At 40.0% G+C, this 25,182-nt stretch overlaps 1 protein-coding gene across 3 annotated transcripts in view; it reads left to right on the top strand.

The window, feature by feature from the left end:
• Nucleotides 1–24,769, top strand: part of atrnl1a (attractin-like 1a) — a 305,950-nt gene extending 281,181 nt beyond the window's left edge. For all 3 annotated transcript variants that reach the window (XM_034681468.1, XM_034681469.1, XM_034681470.1), the window contains 2 exons: nt 5,922–6,036; nt 23,065–24,769. In XM_034681468.1, coding sequence (XP_034537359.1) covers nt 5,922–6,036; nt 23,065–23,186 — 237 coding nt within the window. In that variant the 3' untranslated portion in view covers nt 23,187–24,769. The remainder of the gene's footprint in view (nt 1–5,921; nt 6,037–23,064) is intronic.
• The last annotated feature ends 413 nt before the right edge of the window (nt 24,770–25,182 follow it).

Here is a 25,182-nt window from a genome sequence, read left to right as displayed (position 1 = left end):
AAACACAACACAGGGACTCCTGCACACACACACACACACACACACACACACACACACAAACACACACTTTTCTGCTGTTACATTTGTCATTTTGTTTAGCAGCCTGTTATTAACTATTTAGATCAAACGGTCCACAGTGTGACTCTCAGGAGGCGTTGACTTGCTAGTCAATTTATCAGCCACCTTGTGTGTGTTGAAATATTGACAAGTAGGTTCATTGCTGTAACTAATGATTAGAGTTAAAAATGGTTTGTTTGGTATTAAAGTGGACTCAAACATAAAGTGACATCTCTGAAAAAGTCCAGTACATTTCTTCAGAGATTGGTTAGCAACGCACAGAAGGAAAGAATTAATAGTGTTTCATAAGGCTGACGGTCAATTCAACATAGTAATGCAGCGTCTACATATTCAGGGGGTTGGTTGTGAAGCAATTTTGTCACAACATTAATATATTGGTTGGTCACACTCACAGTTTAAGCTACACAACTCTGTAGCCTTCTTTGAAGCTAGCTTTTGAGCTAACTCAGCTGTAATTACTTACATTAAAGTTAATATTTCCACTGATTATGTAGTAAAACAAGGGGAACGACACTGAATAAAACAATGCTCCCATTACATGTTCTTTTAAATGTTGAATTCTTGTCGATTTCTCTGTCATAGCTGTTAGTTTTTGTTGTATTCTTAGCAGTCTATTTTCATAACAAAAGTCTGTTATCGTGAAATAACAGACCGTTGCTGTGAACTGTTGATATGTCATGACTGATCAGAATCAAGCACTTATCACAGACACCTGACAATGATAATTAGTCGCTCATATTTAGCGACTGCTAGCTTTTTGGTACATTCGGTGAAGCCAGAAATAAGCACTAAAGGACTTCAGGCCAAGACTTCCTTTTCAGGGTTTTTCTACTGTTTAGAGCACAACTAGTAACTTGTGAGAGAGGAGTCAGTGTTGAGAAACAATGTCTAAGAGCAGACGGTAAGACGCACTTGCCAGCAGATATATGTTTTTAGACATTTAATTTACCTTAATTGTCATCATAAGACTGTTGATGGGTTTTAAGGGGTTGTTTTTCCCTAGAGCCAAAATGTTTTAATTCCTTTTTAAGTCCAAAGTTTACAGCACAGCAAGAAAAACCAACTAAATTCAATTTTATTTCATCCTCTTCTCTGGGCTTTTCCCGTACATTGAGATAGGAAAAACACGTTTTGAATCAAAACCCCTCACTGCCTTATACTTTACTGTACTTCTCAACGTGTTGATATCAGAGGATGAACTTATCTCGTGACCTTTACTTGACTCCTTGCCCTGCTTGTGTCATCACTGTTTACTTAAGAGTGAATTTTAATGACCCTTTACACCTCTATCCTGTAATTCCCTGGAGGAAATAGTGGTCTGTAAACATGATGTAATGTAAACATGGTTGTGAGTGTGCATGCTCATTCTTTTGTGGTTTATGCACACTTTAGATCAAAGGAATCAGTGGGTTTAAACCACACACGCACAAAAGTAGACACTCAAACTAGTGGGTTGCTGTTGCTTGGGAACAGCGCTGACAGTTACCATTGTGAAGTAAATAAATAAATAAGTGAACATTTGTTATTTGTGCTTGTCACAGTGTGTGTATGTATGTGTGTGTTTTACAACAACAAGGACACATGCTCATAATTTCAGTACCAACAAACACCTGTTATTCATTTTAAGTTTTTTATCTTCCCCATTTTGTTTTCTTCCTTCTGTCTCCATAAAAACCAAACAATGACTCATTGTTTAGTCTGTGCGTTATCTTAGTCAGGAGAAAGAAGCGCTCGCTAATAGGAAGTTCTAGTAACAGAGTCACTTGTGTGTGTGTGTGTGTGTGTGTGTGTGTGTGTGTGTGTGTGTGTGTGTGTGTGTGTGTTTAGTTAGTTAGAAATTCATCATTTCCTGACACTCTGAAAACACTAAACAAACAGGGGAGCCTCTAGCTTCTAATTATGCTGTACGCTCCAGCACTTAACTTATTAGCACCAGAGGGGCTGTTTACATGTGTGTGCGTGTGTGTGTGTGTGTGTGTGTGTGTGTGTGTGTGTCCTGTCTGTACCAAGGTGGTCTGAGTAATGTGTTGTGTGAAGTTGATAACCACTTTGATAGCAGCGTGTTGATGGGTCTTCTAATTACTCTCCACACATGCCTGTTGGGTTCTTTACATGTAATTCGCTGAAATAAATATATGTATATTTGATACCTTTAACACGGTGAGTAGTTAAATCACAAAGATGACTTTTGAACATAATTAAATGTCATCCTTTCTTATAAAAACTTTGACACTCTTGTTTTGTATTTGTAAAGCTTTATCTACAGTAACTGACTACGGATTGTCTTGCTCTCCACACTGACCCCCTTTTTAGGTTTGACAGAATTGTGCTGTTTGCTGCCCATTTCAACCACAATGTTTCAATGTTGAATCCAAGCCGCTCAGTGTATTTCACTCAAGTGTGTTTTGTGTATTTTGCTATTTTCCAAAGAAGGAAAAAAGTGAAAATAGAGCCCTGACCAGTAGAAATAAAAAGCCACATTAAATCCTGATCTTTTGATTCGTGCACATGAGGGGAAGAATTTCAACAACATTTATAATGAAATGATCCCTTAATATCCGCTTTAGGCTTTTTTAAATTATGGTTTGGAAACCAATAGAATTTGAGTATGGCCAAGGGGAAATTTGTTCTGTTGGTTAAATACAGAGAAAGCAAAAACTTCAGCCACAAAACAGGATCTGGACCTGATTTACAAAAGGATTGTGTTGCTTTGTGTGCCTGCTAAACCCGTGTGAATGAGACAAAAAGACACCAGCTAAAGGCTGATTTATACTTCTGCGTCGCCCCTACGGCAGGGGCTGACGCGGACATGAGCCCCACATACTTGTGCGTCGATGTGTCTGTGTCGCGCAGCAATTCTCCTCCGAAACGCTTGAGGGCAGTGTGGTCTCTCTGATAGCCGGTCGCCTGCTTCCGGTCCTGCTATACGATCTCTGTTTACTTTTCCACATCGATTCAGAGCGTTTTATGTTAATCTGCAGCTGATACATGTTGATGTTTATCATACAGACATGATTACATGAAGAATAGAGAGGAGGAGATGAAATACACGGCCGATGTGTGGCCGATGTCCGGGACCCCGGAAGTGCTGTGAATGCGGGAAAGACAAAGCCATCGAGCGGACCAATCACAGAGCTTGCGGTCCGCGTCGGCTCTACGCGTAGTTACATTTTGGAGGAGGTGCACGTCAGCTACGTGCGTAGGCCTCTGCGTAGGTACGGGAGCTACCCGGACCTACGGCGTAGGCTACGCCGTCGATTCGACGCAGAAGTATAAATCAGCCTTAATTCCCAAAGCACACACAGGGGTTAACTGCACACTACGCTGCAGAGCGAAGTGATTCTGTGCTTCAGTGCTGTTTGCGTGTATCAACATGAGCCATTATGCAGGCATTCGGGGGCAAAATGTGCCCCTTTCTATGCAAATGAGGATCATTGCAAAACAGTCTGATTTACAAACATCTGCACTGAAAGTCATGCATTGCCTGAGGGACATTTTCACTATCTGCTTAGAGTTGGTTGTGATTGCGCCTAAGTATTAAGGGTGTCCCACTCAACCCTTTCAGTCATCACAACATCTCTGCCTCTGCATGACCCAGAAGTGACATGTTTGTAATATTACTGTTATTGTTATTATCAGGGGTTACCAGTCCGGGATAGTCAGAGGATCAACCCTTGCCCATGTTTACACACTTTTGTGGTAGAGACAGGCTGGGCTGTTATGCACAGGAGGAGAGTGAGTTGTGTCTGGACAAGCTGCTTTTGCAGGCAAGAGGCTTTGTTGTTAACGGTGAAATGTGTACCATTACTGTCAAGAATCAACTTTAAACAAACCTGTAAGAAGTTTCCCCTTCCCACCCAGCTTACCATGTATATGGACAGATGTGAGCTCCATCAGGAGGAGAGCACATAGCACAGTTTCACGCAGCAGAAGGTCAGGATGCTGACAGCTCATCTTCAGAATTGTACACAAAACAAGAGCACATTGCACAGAGCTGCAAGACATTTCACGCTTGAATATCATTAGTGCAATATGCTTAGTGAATTGAACATTGAGTCAAATATAGACATGGCAACTGATGCACAATATTTGCTAGATGCATCAGCAATCAATTCTTAGTCAATTTTCCCATCATACTCTATGTATGTTACAAAATATTTCGTACACTGTTAATTTCACTACGCTATACACTAATAACATAATGGTGTTGTAGTTGAGAGATGACATCTAAGACCAGATAGATATCTGCACTGATACGTATTTTGTTTTATAGAGATAGATAATAACCTTCCCAGCTGTCTGATAATAGATGATGGATGGCCATGAGCTGTGTTTTACTCCTCACGCCTCTTTCTCTTATGCATGCCTCCAGAGCAGAGCTTACACCAGACTGTTGACTTATTGGCCAATATGGCCAGTAACATGCTAAAATTCAAGCCATATAGAAAAACTATCAGACATGCATATTATCACTAATCAGTGTTTCCTGCTGTGGTCTGTATGTCCTGCTGTGTTTATCAATAAATGTGACATGAGGTGTTTTTTTTGTAAAGAAATTAGGTGCTTTATTGCACTGTTGTTAGCGTGTGTTAGCATGTTAAAACGTTGACCCCAAATAGAAGATAATCCCACTTTTTCACATGTATCTTAAGGGAAAAAAACATCTCATATTTACTAATAAAGCTATTATTTATTTGGCATTTTGGACATTTAGTTCTTGATGTGCAGCTATGTCAGATATGAGTACATCAAATCATGTTAATTACAGATATTAATTAGTAATTTGACATTAATATACTGTATGTGTAAGCCCTGCTGACTGCTGTAAACTGTTGTCCTGATCTGTAATGTTAACAAGAAAATCAAAAAGTATTTGTATCCTTTGAGGCATGCAGTTGTCAAATGAACTGACAGATTGGCTCATCACACAGAGCCAATGGGAGAGTACCAAAGAAAGCAGAGAAAGAGTCAAAGAAATGATGAAGAAAAATGAAAAACTGAAGCAATTAGGGAAAAACTGAGTCTAGAGAGGAAGACAATGATGTGTGGACTGGATTTTGAGCTATTTTTATGTATAGTGCTTGTGTATGTGTATGTGGGCACATATCATTTCCCCACGGACCACAGTAATGAACAAGGTTTGTCTCTGTGACCTCTGTGGTACAGAGTGGCAGGAGGGTCAAACCTGATCAATACAATGACTTTCCTCCTCAATGTAAAAGATGTAAGGAAACACTATCCCAGCCATTAGATATTATTATTAAGATACTATAGACAAACTCTGTCCCAAAGGCACTGGACAGGATGGTTATTGATATTCTAATAAAGGGTGGGCATATCTTTGCTTTTATGGCAAAAAATCCACTCATAGAATATGAAAAAATATACATCTTAAATAGACAGCCAGAATAAAGCATAAACTTGAATCTGCACACTCACAATAGAGCCAGACAGGATCATCAACTCCCTGCCTATGTTCGCTGCTCAGCAGGCAGAGCTTCAAAGGCTACTAGTCACTGCCTTCCTCACCTGGGAGCTCTGATAAGGGGGAAGGTGGCAACAGTGATCTGGATGGTTGGCTTGAGCTCTGGGTGATTTGTTGTCTTCTACATCCTTCACAGGTAGAGCAGCTCTCTGCGATTGGAGCATTACATCAATCTGTCATCCACAAGCTGCATACACTATCTCAATTTCTTCATGTTGTTTAACTCATAGTAACTCAGATTAGCTTAATATTGGGAACTATTTTTTGTTCATTGAAAATGTCCATCATTTTCTTATTGATGTGTACTAAATGATTCTTTATTATTTTGTATTTATGTATGTATTTATTTATTTTGCAGGCAGTACCAAAGCCCATAGCCATGGAGCCGTGTTGGGGAAGCAGAGCAGGTGTTCTGACGGTGCTGTTGTACCTGCCAAGAGTCCCGTCTGGAATACCTCCGCCAGGACAGTCTGGTAGGAATCATGCAAATACTGACATAGTCAAGCAAACAAAATATAACAAGCTTTTTCAGCTTTTCCGAACCCTCATCTTTTGCTTTGGCATCAGATAACTATGCTTTACTATATTCAAACAGAATTAAAAGAAAAAATGACATTTTAAAAGGCTATTTTTTAAATGATACCTCAACCTTTTCTTATTTCAAGCCCTTTCAAAATAAAATGATTTATATCAAGAAAAGCATTTTATTATTTTACCCCTTCAAGACTTCTTCCAAACATGTCTTAGCAAGATCATTCACTTAAACTTGGCATGTTTAGCACGCACACACGATACAGGCACTTCCCCAGAGACAGTCCCTCTTCTAGGGGCTGAGGACAACATTTGACATATGAATCACTTTGAGAAGTTCTTGTCTCTTGTGCATTAAATCATCTGAATCATAGTGGGAGATCCATCTGGAAGCTACATTTGACTACTGGCTTTATGTATTAGAAGTTTTGTGTACGTTTTGTTGCATACAACAGCATAGTTTTGATTCTTTTTGCTGTCATACTTTTTTAAGACGTAGGCTTTTACCAAAAAAAAAGGTATTTTTTTGTGTTTAATTTGATGTTGGCCTGTTAACAGTTTCTTTGTATACATGGCATTTCTTGTATACTGCTGTACAATAATCTGCTTTTATGGAGGAAAAAGGGCTGCCTCTGTCACATTTTGTGCTGATAATTTGAAAAGGCAGGTCGTGCATAATGACCAGCTGCAGTAGCTGCAGACAGTATTTATGTCCAACTGTCAGACGCTTCTCAGGCACAGCTAATGTGACTTTTTATGATGGAGTGTAACAAATATCATCCCTCTTGCTGGTGATTACTCCGCTTTTATTTTGTTGGTTGCCGTTGTAGTAAACTGTCATCTGTCTCTGATCCATGAAATCCCACATCTTCCTCATTGAAGCCTCACAAAAACACCAGTCCACACCATTTGTGATCCTTTTAACAAGTTGGAACTGTTCTCAGTAGCTCAGCGATGTCTCCAGATGTATCAAGCGGTGCTTCTTCTGTGCCTCGAGGCGGCTTCCTAACAGTTCTCGTGTAAAACGGGCTCTGGCAGTTTCAACAAAAAAACGGAGTAAACACACTAAAACGTGATGGCATGCGAGGCATCATCAGAAGTGTCTTGAACTGGGTGCTGCCATCGTTAAAGCAGTCTGTGGCCACATAGCTGAGCAACAGGGTGACTGCATGCCTTAGAAGGCTGCTATAGCCTAGAGACATTGTTCTTTGAATTTGTAGGAAAATCTCACATGAAAGTCTATTTTATTTAGAATACATTGTTCCAATTCAAATCAACACAGAGTTAAAAGCAAAATCGTTTAAAGTAAAATGTTGTCTGGGGTCCTCCCCCAAGTCACTTTGAGTATCAAACACTTTATTTATTATACTCTGGTGTATTTTTGTGGACCAATTTTGTCATAAAATGACTATTTTTAAAGGACAACGTATAATTTAAATAATTCATGTCTGGTTCTCTTGCATGTAAGTCAAATTTCGTATTTTAGAATATTTTAAGTGTCATCATTCACATGGTGGTCTGATGATGCTCATTAAAGACAAAGAGAGATTAATTTATTATCTTAAGATAGTCTCCATCCACTTACAGAGTTACGGATTTAATTTCCACATACTCAGGGCATGACGTTTCTATAGTTGTATTACAGGTGGAAACACTTTTTGTTTGTTGATGCACCATAGATGCTTATCTTTTGTACTACTATTCCCACATCTGGAATACAATTATTGGTATGTTAAGCTTTTTACAAGACCTGACTGTAACCTAACAGCGCTCCTAATATTATAAACGTTTACCTCTGCCTGTGTCTATCTTCCTTGAGGAATATCTATGGCATTTTATTTTGTTTTTATCCTTTTATAACCGATAATTATTCTTCTACAACTTGTGCATGTCAGATCTTTTAAATAACACACTAAAACACTGTAACCAAGATGAGAGGGTGATAAGTATTAATTAAGGTAATAATTGCATGTGCTGTAATACTAGAGAGAGAGAGAGAGAGAGAGAGAGAGAGAGAGAGGGACAGAGGCAGAGAGAGAACGTGACGGCCAAATTTATAGAATGTAATATGAACATTAGTGCAGACGTGTATTTTGCTTGAATCTTTTTACACAGTTATTAGTAGGGACGCCATCATGAGAACAGTCATGAATGATGCAGGTGCCTGAGGCAGAACAAAAATTTGTCTGAGGCAGCAGCCTCTCACTTTTATATGCAGGATATCCAATATGTATGTGCATGTTATGTATGTTGCACAAAAAAAAGAACTGAGGCAAGGAACAAGGAACATGTCATGTTTTTTCTCTGCAGTCACATGTTCAAACACTGCTGAAATAGTGCATAGTTAAAAGCACTTTTGATGAATGGAGTAATCCATTGCATGTGCTTTTGAAGGTCTTCAGCAGTTTATTGTTAGTCCGGGTTATTTCTGTAGAACAGATTTCTTGGTCTCTGAATTCAGAGAGAATGTAACACACTGGCCTCCAAACTGTTGATTTCTTAGTCTATAGGTCTACTGTGCTTTAAAATCTATCTACATTCTGTTTAAGAATGGTTTTATCATCTTTAAATGTAAGTTAAATGGCAATTTGATTTGAAACATGTAAATCAGTATCATTTGGTTAAAGCCAATGGTCCTCAAGTGGTGGCAGGGCCATTTTCATCAACCACCGGGTTTAGAGTAACTTTAAAATTAGCACCATATTGTGTGCTTTTGGTTGGTTAACCATTTTATGAAGCTCACATAAGTCGTTTTTAACTGGTAATGAAACAGACTGAAATGACAACATGACAGCAAAACCATAGAATGCATTTTGTCAAAGGGGGGAAACACAAACCCAAAGTTCCCCACAGGTGCTTTTACTATCTGTGGAATTTAAAGCCATTTCACAATTTTCTCATGTACAGTCGACATCATGGTTTTAAGCTATGTATTTTTCTGAAAGGAAATGGCTGCTTATATTGGGATACTTTTTTCTCATTTAGCATTAGCTTGTTTTCACAGTGATAAAATGGATTATTCAGAAAAACTCCTGACATATGGCACTATTTGAATGTGGTTAGACTAACCTGGTTTTCCCTCCAGCGCTCCCTGTTGGATCAATTGTTCCCCTAAATGAGACATCCTGACTTTCCACAGTCTGAGCTCATATTGCGCTATAGATGGATGACATGTGATATCCCCACCTGCCAAAGCTAACAACCGCTTGCCTGTAGAAATCACTGAAAAGACAGCAGCACTTCCTCACAGACCTGAACAAGGCCTGGAGCTTTATGCACCGTCAGCATGAGGCCAATCGTCTCTCCCTTTAGCTCATCTTCCACCTCAATTGGCCCTTTCAAACTCTCCCTCACTCAAATGCATACATTTACACCCACACACATTAATCTCTTTATATTTTCCTTCACCCTTGCAGCTTTTTGAGAGACTGCTGTCAGTAGTTTTGGCTTTTATGTAGAGGACTGTATGTAACTGGATCAGGTGTGAGGAGCCTCTGTTCCTCCAGGCAGGAAGCAAAGACTTCAACGAGAGAAGAACCTGATAGAGGAGATGAGCAGACCAGACAGGGAGTGAATAAAGAACATTTAGATTTGGCTAGTAGTGGAAAAAAGGGAAAATTATGAGTTAGCCCGCCAATTTTTAAATCAAATACAGGAGGAGCTGTTTTTTTTGTACTTTATTTCATCCATTAACCATTTGTACCACAGGCTAGCAAACATAGTGGCTGCACTCCACTGTCAAATCGGCATGTGTATCTCAATTCTCATGATTGGTATCGTCAAAAAAAAAAAGTTTTTAAAAGCTACAAATTCCTGTTTAGTAAAAGGCAGACGCATACACAAAACCACATTCATATGGCCAGCAGTGAAAACAATAACACATCCACAATGCAAGCAGCACTGAATGGGCCCTCACACCTCACGTGTTGGGTTCATGACCGCTTTGGCTAGTTTGTTTCCGCTTCACTGTCTTTATCAGTGTTAGAACACTGATCCCTGTATGTTTGAGCAAAGGTAACTTCCTGTAATTTGCCAAGCCACTACAGCCATGCCCTTTGTGTTTTGTACATTAGCCAAATAAGTTTTCTTCTTTTTATTTTCTTTCTGAATTCAAAATGGCGGATTTCCTGTTGGGTTTGCGATATGAGTCTAAGAAACTTTTTTGTACATCTAGGCATGTTTCAATAGCTTTACAAATATCAATATTTTAAGTTGAACGTACTGCAGCTGCCACAACAATACAGGTATTTCTGATAATATGTTGAAGTAGGAGAGACTCATGTGCACTTATAGGCAGGAAGCCTGTTTTTACATTTGACTGAAAACTGTATCTGTTTTATGCGTTCTTGTTTTGCAAAGTTAGCCCAGTTAATTAGTAGGACACAAGTGTGCCGATAAGGAGAGGAGATAGGAGATTGTTGTACAAAATCCCCTGGCAATTTAAGCCTAAAGCAGCTCAAGGGCTGGTCCAAAGCAAGTCTAGGACAGCTCTTACTATAAGCTTAATTTTAAAGGAAGTTTTAAGTTTGCACACAACTTAAAGTTGATTTCAAAGGAGAAGGACACTGTTGGAACATTCACAACTATGCTTTGTTTTCAGAAATAAAAACTTGATTAGCTTTTTGCAGAAGTTCAGAAGTGCAGTTTCACATGGCAAGACCTCCAGTTTAAGACATTTTAGTACTTAAAAATAGGGTCCCCAAATTTAAGGGAAAGCACTATTTTTTTCCCCCCAACGATTTGTCGTCTAAACCTGTTTTCTAGTGTCTCATCACAGCACCAGCAGTCTAATTTCCAGGAAATTAAGCCAATAAGAGGCTCCTCACTTCTAATCAGACTGCTCTCTGGGGGATGGCCAGGCTCCTCTGAACTTTTTTTCTTGTCAAATCAATGAAATACCTCTTGTTGTTACCAGTGTTTGTAGCATTTGTATAGTTATCAGACTCAGTGATGATGACACTAATTGCACACACAGACACATAAACACACATTTTACATCTTCAAAAACACCAAGGAGCAGATAAAAGTCATACTGAAAAAAGAAATCGCCCACCCATCATCCATTCCCAGTCTCTCACTCCTCTCTTCCTTCTATCCTCCCACCCCTCACTCCCCAGAGAGACTCTCAGCATAGGGTCAGACAGCAGTCCTCCATTGATGTTGGCATGTATGAACATGAAGTCACTGCAGGCTAGCTCCGCCCACCCTCGATGGGAGACACTTCAAGAGGAATCCTCGATGAGCAAGCCTATTTTAGCTTGCCTTCCCTCGCACTATTTTCTCTTTGTTTTTGTCTTGTCCTCCTTTGCTCTGCTCCCCCGAGGTGTTACCATTAACTGACCCTTCATATGTAAGAGGGAGAAAACACAGATGTTGGTTTCAGGAGAGGAGAAAATGAGACTGCGGCACCAGCCATGCAATTTATGCCTCTTGACTGCCAATTTCTCAACCTATATATTTAACTTTGTATTTTGTGTTATTTTCTTTCTCTTTAACATTCTAAAGGCATTAAACCAAGAGAGTGACCTTTTAGGATAAAAGTGTAGGTTTCAGAAACCAGTTTCTGATTCGTGCTCAGTAATGCTATCTCCTGCTACCTCCTCGCACCACAACCTCCTTGCCACCAGTCAACCGTAACTCTAAACCTCTCTTTGTAAACCAATATTCTGGAGGCAATGACTAGATCTGTGTCTCTGTGTCTCTGTGGATCGACAGGCTGCGTTGCATTATGAGGAACCACAACTTTTCCTCTTCCAGGAAAGTAGCATCTTGAATCCAATAAACACTTTAAGTTAAACTATTTTGGCTGCCATACCAGTGCAGTGTATCAGGCATTTGCAGCTGGTGATGATGTAATAACCTGAGGTCAATCAGAAACTTAGGTTTTGGTGTTTAAGGCTTGGGTGATCCAAGAGGCATAATCTCTCTAACTGACTGATTGGGTTTTATAAGCCTTTAATCTTTAAGTGAAGGGTCAAGGTTAGAGTTAGTGCAAGATGTTATCAGTTCAATAGTTAAAACATGCAAGTTGTTGAACCCATCTATGGTCACATTTGTTTGTTACCAAAGATAAAAGATAGAATGAGAGGTGGGGTTCAGTTTTAAGAACAGAGTAAAGGCTGATTTATACTTCTGCGTTGAATCAACGGCGTACCCTACGCCGGGGGTCCGCGTAGCTCCCGTACCTACGCCGAGGCCTACGCACGTAGCTGACGTGCACCTCCTCCAAAATGTATCTCCCCGTAGAGCCGACGCGGACCACAAGCACTGTGATTGGTCCGCTCGGCAGCTTTGTCTTTCCCGCATTCACAGCACTTCCGGGATCCCTGACATTGGCCGCACATCGGCCGTGTATTTCATCTCCTCCTCTCTATTCTTCATGTAATCATGTCTGTATGATAAACAGCAACATGAATCAGCTGTAGATTAACATAACATGCTCTGAATCTCTGTGGAAAAGTAAACAGAGATCGTAGCGGGGCCGGAAGCAGGCGACCGGCTATCAGAGGGACCACACTGCCCTCAAGCGTTTCGGCGGAGAATTGCTGCGCGACACGGGCACATCGACGCACAAGTATGTGTCCACGTCAGCCCCTGCTGCGTAAGGGAGACGCAGACGTATAAATCAGCCTTAAGGTGGAATGGCTTTAAGATAAGGTCATAATAGAGCAATTTAGGAATTTGGGAGTACCCAAAAGTTGGAGTTGAACAATATTTTATTTGACAATATTTAGAAAAGGGTGTAAAATATGCTACATCTTTGATGGTTAGACTCCATTGATACCTTCTTCATATCTTCAAAGGGGTGATGGCAGGATAGGATACCTCTCTGATGGAGTTTAGCCACGTATGGTGGTGGTGGTAGTAATGAAGGAACAATCTGTGCTGTAATAGCAAAGTTGTGAAGCAGAGAGTAGAGCAGATTTAAAGTTTGGATAGAAGCATGATGATTGGTTGAGGTAGGTTGTAGCAAAATCTGGTTGGCTTACAAATGCAGACTTCATATGAAAGAAAGTGAACACCACACAGACATACATCTCAAGTAGCGCAAGCCACCATCTTGGCCAATGGTTCCTTTCATTTCAGGATAGTACATACATGAAGTGGCAGTTATGGTTGGAGGTGTGCCAATGACTTGTATAGATATGTAGGAAGTGAGCCAACAACATCCAGTGTCTTGCTGTAGGGATTTGAGATCCTTGCTTTATAGCAAATATACTGAGAAGTATTTTTTAACCCTTATTGTTAGCAAAGCTCAAAGTGGTGAACTCCCCTCCTCCTCTCTCTCTGTATGATCACAGGCTGGTGTGAGCGACAAGATTACAGGCTGCAGAAGCAAAGGGGGTCTCTAAGCTCTTGTTCGGCTTTCTCCGTCTCTGATCTAGCAAGACGGTGACACACTTACATAAAAAAATACTCACACACACCAGCCAGATTGCTCTGTTTAAAGCCAAATGGAGTTATGTGATAACTTGATGTTTTTTGCATGTTTTTAAGCCTAATGATCCCCCCAGGAATCCTGAAATTACCAGTGAACATTGACAACCCACTGCTGTTTGAGTGTCTGACAGCTGTCGTTGGCCAAATTGCAGTGGAGGACTCACACATGGTGCTTGCCTCTGAGCCACTCTCACAGGAGAGGAACAGCTTGACCACTGAGTGACTGTTTGACTGATTCAAAGTCACAGTGGCCTGACGTGATGGACAAAGCAGGAGGGAAAGACTGACAGCCAGGACTGCTGAAATAGATGGAGGGACGGGGGTGAAAAAAAGGGGGGAAAGAGATCTTATTTCTGGCTCTAGACAGTGTTTTTCTGTCTCTGCAGAGGCATCATCTTTCTCCTGTCGGTTTAACCTCCTTATGCCATGCCTCTCGCTGCTGCAGTTGTTCCCTTTTGTTTATTGTTTTATATAAAATGGAACTCAATCAGTGTTTAATGGATTTACCAGGCTGCACATATCCTGCGCATGAAGACAGTGGGCTACATTTCCTTCTCAGCTTCCCTTCTCTCAAGCTCAGAGAGTGGGTCAATAGAGACAGAGGCACAGCAGTATTCACAGCAGCTTTTTTCCTGCGCTAATCTGCCTATTCAGCACCAGAGATAGAGCATGGAATATCTGAGAGCAAGCCGTTGGGGGGTGAAAGAGGAAAAAATTACAGGTACTGTTAGATGTTGAAAGTCTTTGTGAGTAAAAATAGAAAGAGCAGCATGAGAAAGAAAGGAGGTATTAAAAGGCTGAGAGGTTTGATAACAGGTACTTTGCAAGTTCCTAAAAATACCTGAAGACTGAAAACAGGTAGGAAGAAAGGGAGAGAAGCAGAAGGAAAAGGTGCAGCTAATTACATGCACTGGATGGTAAAGGTCCATGTCTTTGTCACCTTACCAACAGTACCAGATTTGCATTTTGCTGAAGCTACCCTGACACTGCAAGTCTTTGCAGTTATGCTTTGATAAATCCACTCACAGTTTTCTCTATGTATAAGGAGAGATAAAAACCGTCTTCTTTACTTTCTGGCTGCTCTCTGTTGTGTTGTTTCATTTTGGTTTTAAGATTGTATTTGTCTTTGACTTTTTTGGGGGAGCAAAACTTTAAGAATTTTTTTTTTCAGAGTTCTGCTGATATACCTTTTGGTATCTTCCTGCATCCGTTTTCCTGCACTAATATCGTACCAAACATTTTTAAAATAAGAGCAAGATCTACAAATGCATACACAGATTTGTACACAGATCAAGTAATGCATACACAGATCCACAGATTGGTCGATTGTAATACAAAATCAACAGGGGGTGAATTATCTTGTTGCGTAATGCGAAGATACTTAGTGCAGTGCTTCTGTGCACCAGGCTAGCAGCACCTCCTTTTGAGAGCTTTACTTCCTCAATGTGTCATAATCATGCTCATTGAGAAAACTGTCATATAGTTTGTAAATAAACCTTTTGGAGAGCTGATCTGATGAAGTGACTCCTCAAATAAGTCCAACAAGTGGCAAGTAATGCTGGGCAAACTAAGACAGACATTGTTAAGCCTGTGAGTCTGAGCTTAGGGCAAACATACCCTTACTACCCACATTGTGGATTGCAACACACATTTATGAATCTTCCACTGAAGATTACTCAAGAAAGACACATGTAAACAGGCAGGCAGTGGAGGCTCGCTGTGGTTATGACATGTACTGTAGATATTTTCAGCTCTTAGACCAAAAACCCTTTTCAGCCATTAATAACCACACATGCATTTACAAATTGGTCTGAATATTTGCAGATTGGTGGATCTGCATTTGCAATTGTGTGCACAAATCTGTGTATGTACTTGTGGCTCTTTTTATTTACAGATTGTTTTGCTACAATTTTAGCTGCATACGTCTTCCTCCATTTTCCGCTTCAAATGTCAATGGTAAAATTAGTATTGACATTTTGGGGATTTTTTTAGAAATTCACAAATTAAACATATGCATAAAAACCACATCTGTTAATGAATTTATAGCTTCCGTGTCCATCCCCCTCCCATCTTCCATCTCCCTCTTTAAGTCCTGACAAAGCATCTTCAGACTTTTGCTGCATCATTCCCACTTTGGCCGTCTTCCTAAAAGGGGAAAAAGTCAGATTTATTATCTGTAGACAGGAAAGTGATTTTGATGATTTGCATTTAGAGACACTTCTATGAGGACAATGAGACAAGACTGTAATGGGTCAATTAATGGAACTTCTCTGAGCATGTCTTACTTTGTTCAGGTCTCAGTGCTAAGCTAACAAAAAAGTTTCCATATCGCCTGCTGCTGTAAAAAAGGGCTCCGCTGACAGGTTTTTGTGTAATATTTAGTATGATAGACTCTGACAACTCATCCTTTTGTTTAGCTCAGTAGGAATGCAGTGTTTAAGACGCCATATTTTAAAGGTCAGTTAGCACTAGGTCTATGCAATGCTCAACTTTACAGCACAGATAAACATGTGTATACAGCCTGGTACAGTGTTGGGTGTATGGCTCATTTATGTATTTATACACACTCTACAGAGGTAGAATTTATGAGATTGCATTCATTAACATAATATGAAGGTTAGGATTTACACATAAATTTGCATTATTGAGGGCATGGCTGAGTTGGCTGACCACATCCATGCTTTATACACGTCGTTCTAGACACAGTTTCAGCCTGTGACCACTCCCTGCAATCTCAGAACTCATTTACCACTGTTGGCTGATGATACCGCCTCCAAGAGTGACGGCTAAGATTTGGTTCTAAGATTTGTTTTCCATTTATTTGTCATCATTTACTGTCCCACTAGAAACTTGAGACACAAGGAAGCAGTTGAAGTAAGAAATTAATACAAGTTATCGTCTATGAAATGTTAGTTGGCTGCCCTTATATTCAGATGTCCATGTTGATCAAGAAATAAGTCTAGAAATCAAATTAGTCTTGAGGTTGAATTCTTCTGAGATGGTCAGCCTTATTTGCTTATCCAATTAAAGCTTGCTGAAATACAATTAGATCATACAACTTGAACTAAAAACCCCTCTGACACAAGATATCTTGTCCCTCCCTATCAATCTGCTCTTATAAACAGATATCTGTGTATAGACATTAGCATTGCCCTAGCATCTGTCTCCTTTTCTCCCCCACCCTGCACTCCTTCCTCACACACTCCTCTCTGCCTCCCACTGTCTCCCTCTGGGTGTCCGACTGGATAACTGCTTGACAGGAATCGAAAAGAGGCACTCAGAAACTCAGCTTCATTGACCTGGAATAGATCTCCAATACTTTGATCCTTTCTGTCTTCAAACCATCCTCCCCACTGAGAGGGAGTCTCCCTCCACCGCTACTTCTGGTCAAAGTAAACAGACCTAGTGTTTACTGTCAGCCGAGTCAGATAGTAGACATGAAGGTTTGATCTTATTAAGTTGCTGTTGTATGATAACTATCATGAGTGTTTTTAGCTACTTTCTTTTTAAAGAGTGAGAGACCTGCCATTAAAAAAGAGCAAAAGCAGCTATTAAAATGATTGATGGATCAGTTCTAAAAATGTATTAGGATCAAGCAGGACAACTCAAGGTCTTGCTGACAAATTGGAGCACATGCGTTTACAGGAAAGTCAGCGCAAGGTCAAGATTGATGAGTAGCGGTGTATCATAGATGTGAAGCTGTCTGGTTTCTTTATGATACAGATACATAAATCACAAACTTTGAAACTTCAAAGCATCAGCCTCAACTTTTTGGGTATATCCATCAGCCATTTTGTTGCCCTTTTTACTGAAATGATATGTCTCAGAGATGTTTAAATTGAAGTTAAATTGGAGACAACCTGCTTTTTAACAGAAGTGAAAGAAATTCTTACCAGAGACGTGTAATGAAAGGCCTTCTTGTTAGTCACCATCAAACCTGAATCTTACATCCAAACATCAAAGCAGTTGTAGTGTTTTGCAAATAGTCTGGGTTTTTTTTCAAAACCTGAAATCAGTGCTTTGCAGATGCATTAATATTTGAATATCAGTGTGAAACATCATAGCACGCAGACATAGGCTTGGAGTTTTCTGGCTACTATTATAATGAATCCTTAAAAAGGCTATGAGCCTTACTGCTTTCACTGTGTTTTGATGGTTACCTACACAAATTCTGTCCACGCAGCCTTACATATTCAACCCACTTGGGAATTTAATGACCATATTCATTCAAGCTATAAACATATATAAACCACTGTACATACTTTTTTACAATAGCAATCTGCTCTTGTATTTTGAGGAGTTCAGAAAGTAACCAGCCCATTTAGTGTCAACCAATGCAGAAATGAAAACAACTGCAGTTCCGTGAGTGTCCACTTGAGGCAGACTCCAAAGGTTAAAAATATTCCCTCCATGCTCCATATTAGAATGTTGATTTTTACAGCATAATTCAACATGTTTACCATATGTTGCTAAGAAATGCCTATTCTCAATAATTCAGCAGTTGTTGAACATTTGTATAGCTCGCTTGTTTTAATGCCGTTAAGCCTTAAAAATGTGGAGTGGGTCTCTTTGAGTGACAGATCCTGCTGACCTTCTGGTAGTCATACAGAGTTTATCAGTCACTGAACTTGACCTCTCAGCTAATTCAGCCCGATGATTTATTATTTGTCATCTAGAGCCCTGGAGTCATGGTTTTTTTCATATTTCCCTGTAGAGAATGTAGCAGATGGTAGTGACAAAAAAAAAAGTTATTTTAAGTTGGGTCAGCCGTGCCAATCACCCGTTGCTCTCTCACCAGAGAGCTGGAGGGCCCGCTGCAGGTCTGGTGGGTTCCACAAGCTCTCAGAGTGTCAGATTAATAGACGGCTTTAGTCCCATTCAGTGGGAAACATTAAGGAGACTAGCTCATTCCGATGCTATAGAATTAGCCGTGAGGGATGACTGATTAGCTTTGATGCCTCCAAGTTCAACCACCCCTCTTTCCTTGGCGGCACCACCCTCTAAGCAAATATGGTCATTACTGGCTGAAGAAAACCAACATGGTGGTTGGCAAATGCATAACTCAAGATTAATTTGCTTATTTGAGAAACCAATTGAAGACTTTGGCTGAAAGTCTGCACTCTTTAAAATGCTGTGGTAAATTGTAGACCTAGTAAGTCCACGTTAGATATGCTTTTTCAGCTAATGAAACTCTACCCACTAGAGTCCTCAGCTGTTCAGATCTCCAGTCTTCAGATGTTCTCCAGCTGCAGCCCCTCCTCTCCTCATCACATGTGCTGATATGTGTTCCTGGAGAATTTTCCCACCTGCTAATGACCCCATTAGTCTTTAAGGGGGAGGGGGTTGGACTGGTGTGTGAGGGGGGAGGCAGGTTAATGAAGCTTCAACTCACCTGACAAAACAATCACATTAACGCGCCCCATCGCCACGGCAGCAAATGAGCACCTGCACTCACCTGCAGCATAATTTGATTACTTTTGACCAATTTAATTTTGCAAATGGAGATGTGTGTGCTCAGCCAGAAAAATCAACACAATTATGATGGTAATTTGTCAAAGGTGAGAGCTATGTTGATGGAAGAGTATTCAGATGTCACATTAGGAAGGAGTTAGTATTTTTCTTTACTTTTCTTCACAGTACATCTGTTCTCTTTTCCATCAGAGCTGGAGAAATGGTGTATTATTTATCTGAGATATCATTTAGACAGATGGAGTATTAGTTTGAATCCTTGTGGAGGTGATTTTAGCGATGTGGAATAACTGTTAGCCGTGTGGTATTCGTCTTTGCCTGGAGTCCATCCCAATAAAAAGGAATCAAGTTTCAGAAAGCTGTTTGTTCGATCAGAGCAGATTAAATGAGATAATGTCTGAAATGTAATTTATTTCTCTTATCTATAGTATATCCTTTCCCTCTTGGCACATGTCAGTCACGTCATAAACGTTTCCCTTTTGAATGAGAGGGATTTAATCACAAGTCTCCTTCTCTATTTTGATTTGTATTCATCAAAAGTTTTGATAAGTTCATAAAGTTTGAAGCTTTTAAATCTCACATCCAAACTACTGGTCCGTTTTATATCTACCAAGTAAGAAATCATCTGTGACAACTTACTCTGCTATGATCAAGTAGCTTGACCTCACTACATTTTGATGTTGGCTTGTTCTGTCTGAAAGCTGCATATACAGTACAACATGCTTGCCAGAGCTCATTGTTTGCCTCCCCAAGGTTTCGTGGGCCATACTTGATGAGACACTGGTGAAGGGAGGTGCCCACTTAATAACCCAGATGTGTTACCAAGTGGGCCAGAGTTGTGTTGGCTCTCCCTGCTCATCTAGTTCCATATGTCAGGGTCTTGGAGCCAATATGGGCCAAGTGGTAGGGTAGGTAGAATGCCTCACATAAACAGAACCATGCTTTTGAAGGTGGTGATGCTGTTTGGGATGTGGTGGCCACTAGAGGCAATTTGGTAAGCTATATGAGGGTGCAATGGGGGAAGGGAGGGTTCACAAGTAAGAGCAAGTATCCTGTTGTTTCAAACCATAACAACAAAGAATATGCAAAATACTCCAAACACAGCATGGATTTTGTGTATATTGGAAGATTAAAGAAAGGATTGTTTAAAAAAGATAACATCAAAGGCACTGTGGGGAGTTTTTAACTATTTTTGAAATAGTGTCTCTTGCTCATGGGAAATGCAGTCTTCATCCCTGAACCAATGTCTTCCAAAAGGGTCACCAGTATTAACACAACATGCAAACTCCCCAGGGTGTATTATGTAAGGGATAATGTATGGTTGGCAGGTAGTTATGGGAAATAGAATCCTGACAGTGTGAGACAAGACCCTGAAACTAGCGTCTGAGACACATTGTTTTGATGGGAATGGAAAGTAACGGTTTCACCTCACCGTACAGTCTATGGTGTCAACAAGCAGAAGTAAAATGTGCTGGAACTCTTTTCAGCAGATTGATTTGACATGACATGTGATCAGTTTGCCTCTGGTGTTGCTCATAGTAATGAAAGTTAACAACTGTTGTCAAGGGGTTCTGACCAATCAGAATCAAGCATCTTACACAACCGGAAGATCAGTAAGAAAGCTGGATAATGAATGTCTATAAAGAACCAATAACAACAAATAAACAAAATGACAGATCAATCTTCTGCATGGAAGATAACTTTAAATGTTTAAAATCTCTGAAGTTATCCAGACTGTATATTTTCTCCACAATTTTCTTTACACCCTGAAGATTTGGAGCCACAAGCTTTACTTTTAAAGGCAGATAAGTGTTGCATCCTTTTTGGAGGCCCAAAAGAAGTCATTAAATTAAAAGTAAGAATGATAAACTGCAGCAAAACAATCTAAAGCAATAGTCAAAGTGTATAATCTAAATATCTTCAAAGGCTTTGTAAAGAAGTGGTGTGGAAGTAAGGTGAGAACTACACAAACATTTTGAGGAATGTTAAAATGTACAGAGGATCTGCAATCAAGCACCCCTGCCATCTGAAATAAACTAAAAAGTTCAATAGAAAAAAAAGATACTCCAATCCAAGCATTGTCTTTGATTGTCATGACAAACACCTATAAAACTACTTCAAACTGAAACCAGCCGCCATAATGACCCATATTCCAACAGACCAGGTGCTGCTAGACATTTAGCTTCCCTCCATTGTTCTGGTTGATGAGAGCTCATAACTGTTGGCTGCCATGTCAGCTTTTTTGAACTTTTTTTAAATACTTCAAAGTGTTCAGGTGCATACACACAAACACTGCATTTACATAGTTACCCACACTTGCACACACAAACCTGCAGAGTCTCACACACCGGCATACACTGAGCGACTACGTAATCGGCTTTACCTTTTCCACCCACTACAAAATCCCAAGAATCACTTGAGTGTGAAATGCCGAAAACACTCTGCATCCAAATCATATCAAGAGTGCAGCAGATTCCCCTGCACTGTTTGCCCGTTTTGTTTATTTGGCTCCTGCATGCCGACAGATTGAGCTCTTGTCGTAATGACCATGCATTGTCAAGCCCACGGTTGTCGAGAGGGGAAGACAGGACTAGCTGCACTCGCTGAGAGCTGCCATGACTCTAAATCCACATTAACAACAGCAGCTACTGCCAAGATAACACAATGCTCAGGGGCATCTGATGCCTTGCTGCATCCGGCCCTCTCTGTGGTGTGCAGAGCGAGTCAGACATCAGATACACACGTTTGCTCTGAGGGAGGTACCTGTAAGACATTCTGCTAGACAGTGAGAGGGAGACTGACTGAAAAAGGAAACAGAGAGACAGGATGGGGGAGATACGCTTCAGTGACCTCAGCGTTGTCTTCTGCTGAAGCCAGACATCAGTGGCTGGAGAGACAGTGATAAAACGTTTTTTGGATATCTTTTTGAAGGGCCTGCAGATAGGACCATTTGTCTCTACCTGTCACACGTTGGCTGAGGCTTGTGCTTTGATGTTTACCACATTGTCTCTTTGTTTTCAGAGGTTTTCGCTTGACTTTACTTGCTCTGTAATCTAAAGTCTAACCCATGTGTACACAAATTTGTTTTCCTTATACTTACAAACTTACACTAATACTATAAACATATTTCCATCCATGAGTTTTGCAAAAGATTCAGTGTCAGCAACTTAAAATGCATTTGCATATAGACCGTCAAAAGGCATAGCAAAATACCTAGTTTGGGGCATTTTGTCTTCATCTGACAGCATAGCTGAAAGGAGACAGGAAATGTGGGGGAGGACATACAGCAAAGAGCCAAGGTCAGATTTCAACCCGTAAAACCAGCTCCCAGATAAACCCACATTTAAAAAAATACCTCTGCAAATGTTCACTAAGCCTCATCAATCTTTTTTCAATCTAATCCAACACATTAGATAGCTGTGTAAACTTTTTCTATTTAAATGTCACAACATTTAAAAGTGGCTTGCACAAAAAATGAACGAACTAAAATCTGAATTCACAATTTCCTGTCTCGGTTTTAGAAAGATAAATCTTAGTGGACAAAAAAGTAAGTGTTAGTTTTGTGGCCACTTTAAACTTCCTACCAATTATCTCCATCTTCTTTGAAATCATGAGATAAATGAATTTGAGATTAAAAAGAGACACTACATATCTTAAAAAATGCAGATTAAAAACAGCAGGGGCCCAACCATTGAGCCTTGTTGAACTCCACATCACAGTAGTACAAATATTTGACATTTTGTTAACACAGCCGGGAATGTTTGCTTAGAGTTTTAGTTGCTTGTATATTTACAAACTGCAGTTGTTTAGATTAGTATACGCTGTTTTATTATTTTTCAATGCATTTCTTATAATCAGTGAGCTCGCTACATACATATATTAAAGTGGTAATTACGTAACTCATTTGATCTCTCCAGTCAAGGAAGAGGGGACAAAAGAAAACTCAGAGCCACATAATAAGCTTAGTGTAGTAACACACACCTAGACTGGCCTACACATTTGAGCACTTTGAAAAAAAAATACTTGTTCAATATCTCTCTCTTCTCTCTTTTGACTTTCAGGGGTTGCTATAGCCAGTGCTCTGGTGGACACATCACAACAGCGAGCGATGGATTTCAAAGAAAGAGGCCTCGGTCTGAAGCACCGCAAACATGTTGTGCACCACCAAGGGACCTGTGTATGAACTGGATGGCCTCCACGAGGTGACAACTTATCCAATGTGCCCCCAGAGGAAATTTCACAGGAGATGTTCTTATTGCCCTCAGACAAAGGGAAACACTGTTGATAGAGGCAACGCATGGAAAGACTGGGTTTGTCTTTGTTCCTGGCTTGGATGGAGAGGAAATAAATCCACTGTTTTTATCAGCAGTGGGAAAGTAGGAAAACTGTCTGAGCCTTTTCTCCTTGGATCAGATGGAGAGCTTCATAAACATGGTGGTTTTTCCCTATGAGGGAACATTTCAGTGCTGATGAGCCAGGAAAAGAAAAAAAATATGGACAAACCTGCAGATTGATGAGATTGTGTTTCTTCAACACAGCTTTGGGTTTGAAATGTACTAAGACAGCTGGCAGACGTTTCCATTTCCTTGCCATGTGGTTTTAGGTCTCCAGGGCTCTGCTTGTCTGTCTGTCTTTCGTTCTGCCATATTGACGGGGAAAAAACACTTGTTTTCCACTAATAAACCAAACCAAATGGCTTCAAGCTCCACCGAAAGACATTGAACTGAAACTAATGGAGCTAAATTAAAGTCCTCCTGACTCACAAACACGCTCAGACTTGGGTGCAACTTGGACATAACTAGATCAATGAATAACCAAGTAGTGAGTGGTTTTCTGTGATGAGGCTTTTGTCGAGAAGTAAGCCTCCTCTGAAAAACTGAAAGACTACTACTGTTAAGATGTTGAAGAACTGCATCTGTTGAAATGTATCCTTTCTCTAATACTTCTTATTCTGCCCTGTCCAAACATTTTGAAGTTTTACATTTTGATGCTCAGGTGCTCTGTAATGAAAAAGGGTCCATTATCTGTAGCTTTGGGCCTTATACACGTCTGTATATGCACTATAAGTAAAAGGCTTTACCAGTACAATAGAACCTCTCTGGGCTACAAATATGCAACTGATCATCCAAATGCAATGTTCATTATGGGCTGCAATGTGACCTGAAGGTACTCTACTACTGATGGTATGCTTGCATCTATCCATTCATTTATTACTGTGAAGCTCTACTTTACATCGTTTTCATGACCTCCAGTAAATTTAAGCCTGTTTTTGTGGTACACAAAATTGTATGTACGATAACCTCTTGTGTTTTATTTATTAGATATGCAAATTACAGTTGAACAGTATTTTCTTTTCTTTCTTTCTTTTTTTTTTTTACAAATGCACTAAGAATTTTTTTAATCAAAAGACTCATTCATGGGTGTTACAGAGTGAGTCTGTGCAGTGTTTCTTGTTTTCATTGAAATCCTTATCTATTTAATGCATATCATAGCAACTGTGTTAAATGTCTTAAAGTTATTTTTCCCATTATCACTTGTGTTCAACCTTTAAATGAATATTAAGTATGTTTTTATTCACATGTATTATCTATAAATAGCCTGTTTGTCTTCTCTTCAGGCGTTTTGTCTTCATGTAATTTTGCACCAGTTCGTTGCTGAGACTTCTATTAACAAAGGGCAGCTCACCACACTGTTTTTGTCCATATGAGCATAACTGTGTACATTTATGATTAAAACATTTTGATGCCTCTTCTTATGGTAATTGGATCTGATAGACTGTGTGTATTTGTTTCTCTGGTGTTGTGGGCTTGTATCGATTGGTGTTCTCAGGATGTCAGAGAGGTCAGATGTAGGTTCAGCCAACATTATAGACTCTGCAATCCAACACTGCCGATAGAGTTCCATATAGACTAGCTCAGCAGCCTGAAATGTTCAAACAGAAGCTGAAGAAACACTGAGTTTATGATTCTTCAAGTGGATTTCACATAACAAAACATCAACAAGTTTGAAGTCTGTTTAGACTTTTTAGTTTACTGAGTCTAAGAGTTCCACTTCCCTGCCATCAATTGGTCCGTCATCAAGGTGGGAGTTCTGTGTGATCCAAACCAGATGTCTTGACAGCAAGAGGAAAGACTTAAATCTGCTGTCAAATGATGCAGTGCAGCCCCCATAATTCATCA

This window comes from Notolabrus celidotus, chromosome 4 (genome assembly GCF_009762535.1).
Source record: "Notolabrus celidotus isolate fNotCel1 chromosome 4, fNotCel1.pri, whole genome shotgun sequence".
In the NCBI taxonomy this organism is placed as follows: Eukaryota; Metazoa; Chordata; class Actinopteri; order Labriformes; family Labridae; genus Notolabrus; species Notolabrus celidotus.
This window is presented reverse-complemented; position numbering and strand designations above follow the sequence as displayed.